The sequence below is a fragment of the Nannospalax galili genome, unplaced genomic scaffold (genome assembly GCF_000622305.1).
Source record: "Nannospalax galili isolate Female #2095 unplaced genomic scaffold, S.galili_v1.0 scaffold521, whole genome shotgun sequence".
Classification (NCBI taxonomy): Eukaryota; Metazoa; Chordata; class Mammalia; order Rodentia; family Spalacidae; genus Nannospalax; species Nannospalax galili.
This window is the reverse complement of record NW_008344634.1, coordinates 1450615-1461387: the sequence shown is the minus strand read 5'-3', so window position 1 is coordinate 1461387 and position 10773 is coordinate 1450615. Positions and strand designations below refer to the sequence as shown.

Below are 10773 nucleotides of genomic sequence, written 5' to 3'. Positions count from 1 at the left end.
GATATAGCTGTACTTTTCCACAGTTATACCTTCATTGAATTTCTTTCTGCAACCCCTTGGGTATAGTCATTCCTTTCTTCAGCTCTTTGTATTGCTTCCAGAACTCTCTGAAGGGCTGGTTTTGTGGACATGAATTCCTTCAGCCCGTTTATGTCATGGAAGATTTTTCTTTCCCCTTTGAGTCTAATAGACATTTTGGCTGGGTATAGTAATCTGGGTTGGCATCTGTGGTCATTTAAAACTGGGAATACTTTGGTCCAGGCTCTTCTGGCTTTCATAGTTTGCACTGAAAAGTCAGCTGTAATCCTAATGGGTTTTCCTTTATATGTGACTTGTTGTTTTTCTTTTGCAGCTTTCAGTATTCTCTCTTTGTTTATACGTTTAATGTTTTTACTATGATGTGCAGTGGAGAGTTTCTTTTCTGGACCTGTCTATTTGGTGTTCTAAATGCTTCTTGTATTTGAATAACGTTAGGGTTTAGTAGGAATATTTATGAGATAGAGTTGCAATTTTACATGGAAATGCTAAGCACATATAATAATGCCAAAATAGTTCAATTTAAAGGAACACTTTTTACAGAGTTGATGTAGTTTTTGAAGGTATCAGAAAAAGTAAAACTTGAGATATTCTAAATTTATGAATGTAGTTATCCATATTACCAATGTTAATGTAGAAAATATGCAACTCATATATATGCCTTCTATTTTAAAATCCATATATATGTATATGTATATATATGTATATGTATATATATTCTTTTTCCTAACTTATCCAATACCCAGAGAGTCAATAATACAGAAAAAATTAATGTAAGGAAATATGCCATTTATTTGAAGTGGAATTTGCCCCTAGAGAGATAAGGCAGAGTAAAAGAGAATGTAGTCTGCATTTAACCATGTTCCCAATATTTACTATCTCTTTAATATTTTATTGATCCTGCAAGCAACAGCAAAGTCAAAAAAGACTATAGAACTATATAACTACTCTCTTATGATTTGTAATTTCATTAGACAGTCAATTTACTTGACAATAGAAATGATGCAGAAATAAATTACATATGGCAAATGTTTGCCATACACTGAAAATTATGCTGAACCATGAGAATTACACACGCATGGCTACAAAAAAGAAAAAAAAAACCCTTTTCTTTGACTATGTACTTTCTCTATATCCTTGGGTGTCCCTGCATATTCCTAAATATTTAAGGGTTTCTACGAAGTTTAGAATAGTGTATATCATCATAAACAAACTCATGGATAAATGTTAATTACTATACAACAAAGGGAATAACTACTTAGATAAAATACTCCAGCATATGTTTTGCTCCATACATAACTGTGGCATAAAATGTGTTTTCTCTTCTAAATTTTCTACTTATCCTTGCTTGTAAATAATGAGATTCATTTATTTTAAAATAACCTTTGGACATTTAATGGTTGTAGTGAGATGTAATTGACTCACTTTCTCTTTTAAAAGTTCTAATATTAGGATGAATTATTTCATACATTTCTTGACATAAAATTCAAAATAGATAACCAGGAAACACTGGAGAATACTCATGAGAATTAGCTGTGAAAATCTATATTGGACCTTTTTTAAAAGATCATCACTTTCAGATTGCATTTCACTAACAATATTCTCTAAGGTCTTTCCATATGCAACTTTGAATCATTCTCTTACAGGGGAAATCACAAAGAAATTATGATGGTAATTTTGTTGCCTACTGCCCTCCAGTTGGCTTCGCACAGTCTTTTGCATCCTAAAATGACTTCCTGATGAAAGGACTGCTGATCTCCCAATAGTCTGATATTTAACCCGTTCACCTCTGTTCATTCCAAATGCCCTTGCTTCTTGGAACTAGAAATCTCCAGAATTGGCTAAGGGAGGAGATCCTCTTCTTTCCTATTTTCTGCTGAAACAAGCATACAGATTCCTGCCAAAAAATTTTAATAAAACTGATTCCCACTCTAGGAAACTAAAAGAGAATGGGTGTCAAAAACTGGAGAACTGTCATTTTCCTCCTCTGGAAATCTTAAGAACATCTCACAACAGATGTATGTCGTGAACACTTATATATCAGTTGAGTTGTTGTATTTTTAATTGTCCCTTCTTTGATTTTCACAAATCATACTTTCTTGCTGCTTATATAACAATCCTAAGCTTCTAGTACACCTGTTCCTAATGAGACAATTAACTGGTAATAATCTCTTTCTAATCACAGTCCTCTGTTCTCTTTGGACAATTCCAGAAATGCGTAATGAAAATGTTGAGATTCTGTCATTCCTTTGTCACTTGCTTGGGGAGCCAGTGAGTCAACAGGTTTGGGTAGACATTTAGCTAGGCCCATTTAGAGTACCCACTCAGATTTCAGAATTTGCTGTGCAGACCTGTTGTAATCACACATAAAGGTCAGTTGGCAAACTTTTCAAAATCAAAATGTCTTCATGTTTTACAATGGAGAACATCAAGTTTATTCCTTTTAGTAACTCAGGCTTTCCAAATGTTCTGAGCTTTTATCATTGATTTGCAATAGACGATAACTATTTGAATATTAACATATTTGGCCTACACTATACACTCTTCCCAAGAATGATGGCATTCAATATATTCTATGACAGTGATCATCAGGAAACTGAATTTCTAAAATGGCATAGGTATTTGAATAGAGTAGTTTAACCTCAACTTTAATTTTTTTTTCTTTTGTCTATGGGGGAAATAATTGAAATTTGCTGTCCCTCAGTGGTCTCCATGGTATCTGGTAGAGAAAGCAATCACACATGTTTGCTTAAGAATGAGGGTGTTATGGAACTTTAGGAACCTAAATTGGAAAGTTTTCAAGCAAATAAGGATAACTTAGTCATTATTTAAATATTATAAATAACATACAAAAAATAAAGAGATGTCAAGACTGTAGAGATGAAGCCAATGTGGGCTCAAATAGGTAAAGGAAATAACAAATGAAGCTATCTATCACCTTAAATCAAAATTGACAAGAATGTATTAGTACAAGCTTGGAAACTATAGGGAACGCTGATGACACTTCCATCAGAGTCCAGATCATCAAGTCAAGGAATGCTTTCCATGAACCTAAAAGTCCTCAAATACAAGTCCCCAAGTGAGTAGTCACTGTCCCAAGCTGATTCATTAGGACAGAAGGAATTCTCTCGACCAAGTGAAAATGAGACAAACGTATCTGAGGCTCCCATCAGGGCAAACACCTTTGTGAGAAAGTTTTCAAATTGGAAAAACATGAAAAATTTCTGTTTGGATGAAGCATCAAGTTGGTTACTGTAGACACAACATGTTGAGTGAATGCAATAAAATATTGAAAGTAAGTAGCTGTGATGGAATTATTTTGTCAACATGAAGAATATTAATATTTACAATGATGAGTTTAAGAGTATTGTTCTATCATGACACAATTTTATAAGATTTTCACTACCAACTTGCAGTGAATTTCCTTCTGTGCAGAGCATCTGAGCCGAAAGAGACTAGAAATCATATCATTTCTAATTTGGAAAATGAAACAATTTTATTTAAAAATCTGCTGTCATAGACTGACTTCTACACTCATTATAGCCTTTTTCTACAGGAAGATCACATTGTATTAATATTATTTCAACACAGAGTTAATAATTCAAGCATAAAATTTCAAGAAAGTCAACCTGTTTAACTGGTGTTCTGCTTTGGTTGATTCTTCTTCCTTCTTCCTCTAAACCCCCAATCCTAATAAAACTGAATGCTTTATTTTGACCGAGGTATTCATAGACTTGTTCAAACAGATACAAACACTGTATCAAACCAGGCAATAAGTAGCTCTTGTATATGACATTTCTGTAGGACTATCGAGTGAACATTTTTCTGAGACAACAGTGGAATGATTCACGGCTGGCATATAGTGAGTACCCGGATGATTCCCTGGACTTGGATCCCTCTATGTTAGATTCCATTTGGAAACCAGATTTGTTCTTTGCCAATGAGAAAGGTGCCAACTTCCATGATGTCACCACGGACAACAAGCTGCTGAGGATTTCAAAAAATGGCAAAGTGCTCTATAGTATCAGGTAAGCCTCTGTTAGTTGTATCCCCATTTTAGTTCTGGCCCTAGGGATGCCTACTTCTTCAGGGCAGGATGTATATGAATAATTGACTTTGTGGTCTCTTGTTTATCATTTGAATTTTAAAGTTGGTGGAATGTTCCAGAATTTCTCACAGTTTACAAAGTGTAATTCTACAGAACAAAAATGTATCTTGTAGGTTGAGAGACCATTAATGGTATTGTGTAAATACCTAAGCAAATGAATCTTTGATTGTTTCAAGAAATAAATCACATGATCTTCATTTTAACTACCATGGAACATAACTGTATGAATTGTAGCTTCAATAATTTGTTATTTAGCTGCACATAAAATATTCAATGGCTCAACATGGTTGTCAATAGCATACTTTGGCCTTGGTAAGTTGAGACTTTATCCTAACCTCATTTGTGTTTCTGGCAAAATATATGACTGATTTCTTAACTTAGCCTTCGACTTGAGACTGAAATCTACAGAGATTAATTTTTTTTCTGAGACAGGATCTGTAGCTTAGGCTGGCCTCCAACTCCTAATGCTGCCCCAAAAGGCACTGAACTTCTGAGCCTCTTGAGTGCTGAAATTACAAGCATGCGCTACCCACTCTCAGCTAGTATGGTGCTAGAGATTGAACCCAGGGACTTGTTCATACTAGGCAAGTACTATAATAGCTGAGTGACATCTCCTAGCTCCATATTTTTGAATTTCACATATAAATATGTTCCTCTCCCTAATCTTTACACCCCAGGCTCAGAATCATGTCCTATTCTCCTTAATATTAGTAGCCACTTCTCTGTGGCTCTGTAAAGTTATTTCTTCCTGCCTATATTGTGGTCATTGTCATGCATGAGTCATACATGAGTCAAGCAGAAGAACCTGGACATTTGGAATCATCCATACCTAGAATTAAACTCAAGATTTGGTGCTTACTAAGTTACATGTCCTTAAAAAACCAATTATTTTATCTATAAAATGGGAAACCAATAATTATATCTGAATATTCTTATGGGAACGAAAGAAGTGTCAGAAAATATTTTCTTTAGAGGGCCGGATTATAATTATTTCAATTTTGCGGGCTATGTTGCCTCTGTAACAACCTCTGACATGTGTCATTTAGTTCAAAATCAGCCATAGATGAAATACAAACAACTGGGTATGGCGCCATTCAGGAAAATGTTACTTATAAGAACAAATAGTAGGGGAAAATATAGTAGACTTGATTTGGCCCTTTGACTGTAGTGTTCCAACCCCTGGCATAGAATACATGTTCAATAAAGAAAAGAGCATCTGTTTGTATCTTAAAATCAATGTTCCTTTTAAATAGTAAGCTCTTTGCAGTCAAGGTACTTGTATTTTGCTTCTTTGTAACATCTTCTGAAGGACTCAAATAATGTACTGCATATGAGAGAAATTTAGTATGCTGATTAACTATTGAAATTTTAAGGTCCTTTATAGAATACCTCATTACTCTCTAGGTTATTACTGTCCCCCATAAGTGGACAGTTAGTATTCTTGTAAATAATACTAACTCTTTATAATTTGATTCTCTACTGTGTATTCATTCCATTCCTATATCTAGTAATTTCAGAGCTGGTTTCAGGCTTAGAGCCCAGTGCCTTACAGAATGAATGAGGCTGCTCATTTGTGAACTGTGACAAGGCTTCTGCTTTTATAAAGAAACAGGAAAATTCCTTCAATGCCCATTGCATTGCCAGGGAAACAACATTCTGCATGATAATTCATTTGTCTGATATAAGATTCAGTGTTGGGCATGACCTAAGTTGATGTGACCTGATGGAATGGGACATATGTAGAGCATGGTGCTGGGAAGGATAGTTAAAAAAAACAACACAGAGTATCAGCTGCTTCAGCTAATCCTCTGGGCCTTGGGTGGTGTTTGCTCTAGTAAATTAGCACTGTGCTCTGCTGAAATAAAATGAAGGTTTTTTTCCATTTTTTTCTGTACTGCGATATTCTCTCCATTCTCTAATGGTAAAGTATATATGTTCCCCAGACATAGATCCAGAGGCAATTATTGTATCCCTGGTTCCCAAGTATAACACATTACTAGCTCAGAAATGTCCTGATGATTGCTTAGATTGTGTGCTTTGTCCTATGGCAGGCTATTGGCTAGTCCATGAAATCTGAAGAAAAGTCCTTGGTTGAGAATTAGTGATGCCACTTTTAGGAAACACAACCTATTTGCAAGTTTGAACTGCAGAAATCTACTTATTTTCCGAGAAGGGTTTTTAATGAGCAAGACACTGCATAGACAAAATGCAAACAATTGGATATGTCCAACCATGCAAGGCATAGAGATCCAGAGTGGAGTAAGGCATTTATTTCCCTGCCCTGGAAAGATTCTAATTTAATGAAGCAAGTGGACACATGATCTGTTAAGTAATGGTAATAAACAGGAACAATGAAAAGCAGTCATAATTTTACAAATTAGTTGTGTGCTCAAAATATTGTTAGAATTTCAGGGATTAGTACCTTTATTTCTATTGGAGGCACTGGAGTCAATTATCTAGTGGTCAAGCAGTAATTAGTGCTAATATATGCCCAGCATAGTACTCCACTCAAGTTGGAGGTGAAGTAGGCTATAGTTGATGTCTAAAAGGTTCTGAAAATTCCTTGCCAAATTTCCATTAAGAAGGATTTTCCCTGTGCACTAAACATTACAGTGAAAATTCACTTGGAGCCCCTTGGCCTAAATTGATATGCTACAGGAAAAGCTTGACTTATTTCTAATATTATGTGTGTGATTTCTATGAAAACCAGTGAGAGTAAACATAAGGAATCCCCAAGAAAAGAGACAAGGATGAAGCAATGGCAGGAATGATATAGGGAAAGAAATAGAAGTGCCAAAGAAAAACTTATGAATTACCTTCATCATGCACAGTTCCATAATTACTTATACATTTGGTCTCTATCTATATATTTAAATGAAGATATAATGCTTGGTGTTCAGGTTTTATACTTGCAGTTTCTTGAAACCAATAACAAATGCTAATAGTATTTCATCAGGGAAAGATTCCATGCTTTCCTTGACTTTGCAAAAGCAGAGGTAGAATGAAATTCCTATGTAGGTCAAACCCAAAACTTGGAAGGCAAAATAAAACAAAGAGAACGATCTAGTCTATTGCTTTCACAACAAGCAAGAGCACAATTCATAATGTCTTAAATATCTATTTCCTAAATGGCAAGGACCTAAAGGAAGAAGGAATAGTAAACTAGAACTCTTCAAGTAGACTAGTACTCATTAACTCCTGATTCCAATGTTTGAGACAGGTGAGCAAGTTTTCAGCGAGAAGGAAAGATCTTATCAAATCTCTATCCAGTGAGGCAAGACACTGACTGTGAATGAAACAAATTGACAAAACCATTTTTGTGCATTTCTCTTTAGGCTCTTTCTTTAATATTAATTTCACTTTTAGTTTCAATTTTTTTGCTGTGATAAATACCCTGACAAAAAGCAACTTAAGAGAAAAGGGGGCTTATTTAAGCTTACAATTTCAAGTCACAGTCCCTCATAGCAGAGAAGTCAAAGTAGTAGGAACTTCAAAGAGCTAGTAACTACACCTCCGCATACAAGATCACAGATAAATGAATGCATTCATGCTCACTTGTTTGTGTGCACTCAGATCTCTCTACTCCTATACAGTTCAGGATGCCCTGTGCTAGGTCTGGGGAATGGTGCCACCCATGCTGTGCTAGGTCTGCCCATATTGTTAAACACTGCTTGCTGTATCACTTGCTGGCTCTCTCTTGAAAGGCTGAGAACCAAGTAGTTGCTAAGGCCTTAAGGTTTGGTGCCTTATCAGTCAGAGTGGTTCAACAATGACTGCCTCACACCAGGGATCAAGAACTCAGTAGTTGCTAGGCCCATAATGCTAGGTACCCCAGGAAGTTCAATCTAGAACAAGGCCTGGAAGGCTCCTGAAAAGCCACTGATCTTCAGTCCATCTTGGAAGACCACGAAAGATGGCGCTAATATTGGCAAAAGGCTGAGTATGAGTAACAGCAACAGGGTAAATTAACTCAGCAACTAGAGAGAAGACCAAGAAAGCAAAAATGAATAATCTTCCTTCTTCTGTGTCTGTTTTTATCGGGCCTGTAACCTACATTTGGAGTGGGTCTTCCCACCTCAATTAATGCAATCAAGACAATGCCTCAATTGAGCCTTCCTGCTCTTGTGATTTTAAGTTGTGAAAACCTGACATTTAAAACTAACCGTCACACCCCTTAAGCCATCAACAATTAAAGACTTGCATCTCCACAAAATATCCCATATCACCAAGTCCTCTGCTTGCCTCATTGATCAATCTTTCTGTGACCCAAAACTTTCTCCTTTGTGGCACTGAAGGTAAGACATTTGTAAATCCCTTTTGGTTCATCTCCCACTTCTAAGTGTTGATGATTCAATCTTCCTCCTTCCCCATAGTGTTTGAGTTGTAATAAAGAACCCATAGGGACTGACATACATTATCTCTGTACAAATGGATTACAAATACCATTGAGAGTAGGTGGACTGAAGATTTCTAAACAGATACCCAACTGTGTCCCCTAAACAATCCTGTCTGATGACCAATTCTATCCTTACACATAAAAGGCCAACTTTTCCCACATGGCTTCCTATTCTTGAATCATCCTGGAGTCATGCAAAAGCTTCAAAAGATTCTGACTCTGATTACAGAATGATTTTTTAATAGAATAAGATGAAAGAATATTCTTTATTTAGATGTCAGAGCTGGGAATAAAATGCACAGTGAACTGAGACTTACTAAATTTTACCAATAATGATGATATGGTTATCTTAGTTTCAGTTTTGATAGGTTCCAGAAACATGTATTTGTCAGTTATGAAAAGCTGTAATTCCATCCATGTGTACATAACTGGACCACATTTATTTTTATATTTCTTTGTAATGCAAAAAATCTACATTCTACTGGACCACATTTATTTTTATATTTCTTTGTAATGCAAAAAATCTACATTCTCATTTTCTAACTCTATGTCCAAATATTCATTAGTTTCATGACTTGATTTAATGCAGTAATTAATGACTATAACATAAGCACTCACACCAGAATTAAGCAAGAAATCTTCAGAGAAATGCTGTAAAATGCCATGGAAACCACACAATTACATTCTTCTTAAGATAAGCAAGGTTGTATGAGTGGGACGTGTTGGCAGGCTCTAACTAGTGAACTGAATAGCAGCTGAGCTAATAATTTGGGGGAAGGACTTTCAAGAAATGGTGCAGGGAGGCTGGAGAGATGGCTCAGCAGTCAAGAGCACTTGGGTTGCCCTTGCAAAAGACCCAGGTTTGATTCCCAGCACCCACATGGCAGCTAACAACAAACCGTCCATAACTCCAGTTCCAGGGGATCAGATGCTCTCTTCTTGCCTCTGTAAGCATTGCGTGCCACAGGTACTCTTACATACATGTGGACAAAACACTCATACACATTAAATAAAAATAAATAAATCCTTTAAAAGTTTTAAAATGGTGCACCTGAGGGTAAAATTAAGGTATAGAAAGTGTGTTGTGTACGTAACAGATTCTCATAAGTACTAGAAAGCTCTGTCAAATTCCTGATTGTATTCATAAATACAAATACAGTATGGAGTGTAATACTGACTCATATGAAACACAGTAAGGATCTTCTTATCCTCATTTGAAGGAAAGAATGAATTGTTCAGTAAAATACATGGAAATTGTGTAGCCATTTGTCCTTGACTTGATGTGACTCAAGTAGCAATAGACAGATTTTCCTCTTTTTGGACGTAACTTTCCTCTACGTCAACATTCATCAGAGTTCGCTCTTCAGGTGGTGGTATAGAGACAGAACAAAGAAAAGGTAGCTCAGGTCAATATGCTCTCCTCTTTTCCTTTCTTTTCACTCCATTCTCTAACAAAAGAGGTCTCTCCAGCCTTATGGAATCATCAGTCTGACTCAATTTCCTCTATAAAATGGGACTGAAAGAGCAGAACAGACAAAGTTTAGGGTTCCTTCTGGTTCTATCATACCATAGGTCTGTAACTTAAAACAACCGCCCTCTTCTTTCCACATCACAAAATTCCTTCCTAGTGAATTAAAATGTTTCCTCATGTTGCGTACAACTTGGGGACAGCAAGGGGGAATTCTTAACTTCAAGGTGCTTCTTTCAAAATACCATTAGTTCTTAGTGCCCTTTTCTCCCAAACTGAATATTCACCTTCTGAAGGGAGGAATCTGATTTGAAAATGAGATAGTGAAGACTGGAATATCCATGACTTAAGAGGTTACCTTAGAACATTCAAACATAATTTTTAAGCTTTTTATTTATTTATTTGGTGTGTGTATAAGTGCTTTGCCTGCATCGATGTAACTGCATCGTTGCCTGTGGGGGCCAGAAAAGGATGTGAGATCCCCTGGAACTGAAGCCATGAATGACTGTTAGCTGCCATGTGGGTGCTTGGGACCGAACCCTGGGTCTACTGGAAGAACCGTCAGTGCTCTTAACCAAGCCATCTCTCCAGCCCCCAAATATATAATTTTAACTCACAAATATGGAGTGATTTCTCAGTTACAAGCCCAATTATTTGTACACTTTGATTCAATCAGAGGGAAAATCTATGACATACTTTTAATATACTAATACTTAAATATTTTTAGACAGCTGGAGCTGGAGAGATGGCTCAGTGGTTAAGAGC

General features: G+C 36.2%; 1 protein-coding gene across 1 annotated transcript in view; it reads left to right on the top strand.

Annotated features, from left to right (window-relative positions):
* Positions 1-10773, top strand: part of Glra2 (glycine receptor alpha 2) — a 231617-nt gene that overhangs the window by 53963 nt on the left and 166881 nt on the right. The window contains exon 5 of the mRNA XM_008840892.1: positions 3841-4064. Within this exon, the coding sequence (XP_008839114.1) occupies positions 3841-4064 (224 nt within the window). The remainder of the gene's footprint in view (positions 1-3840; positions 4065-10773) is intronic.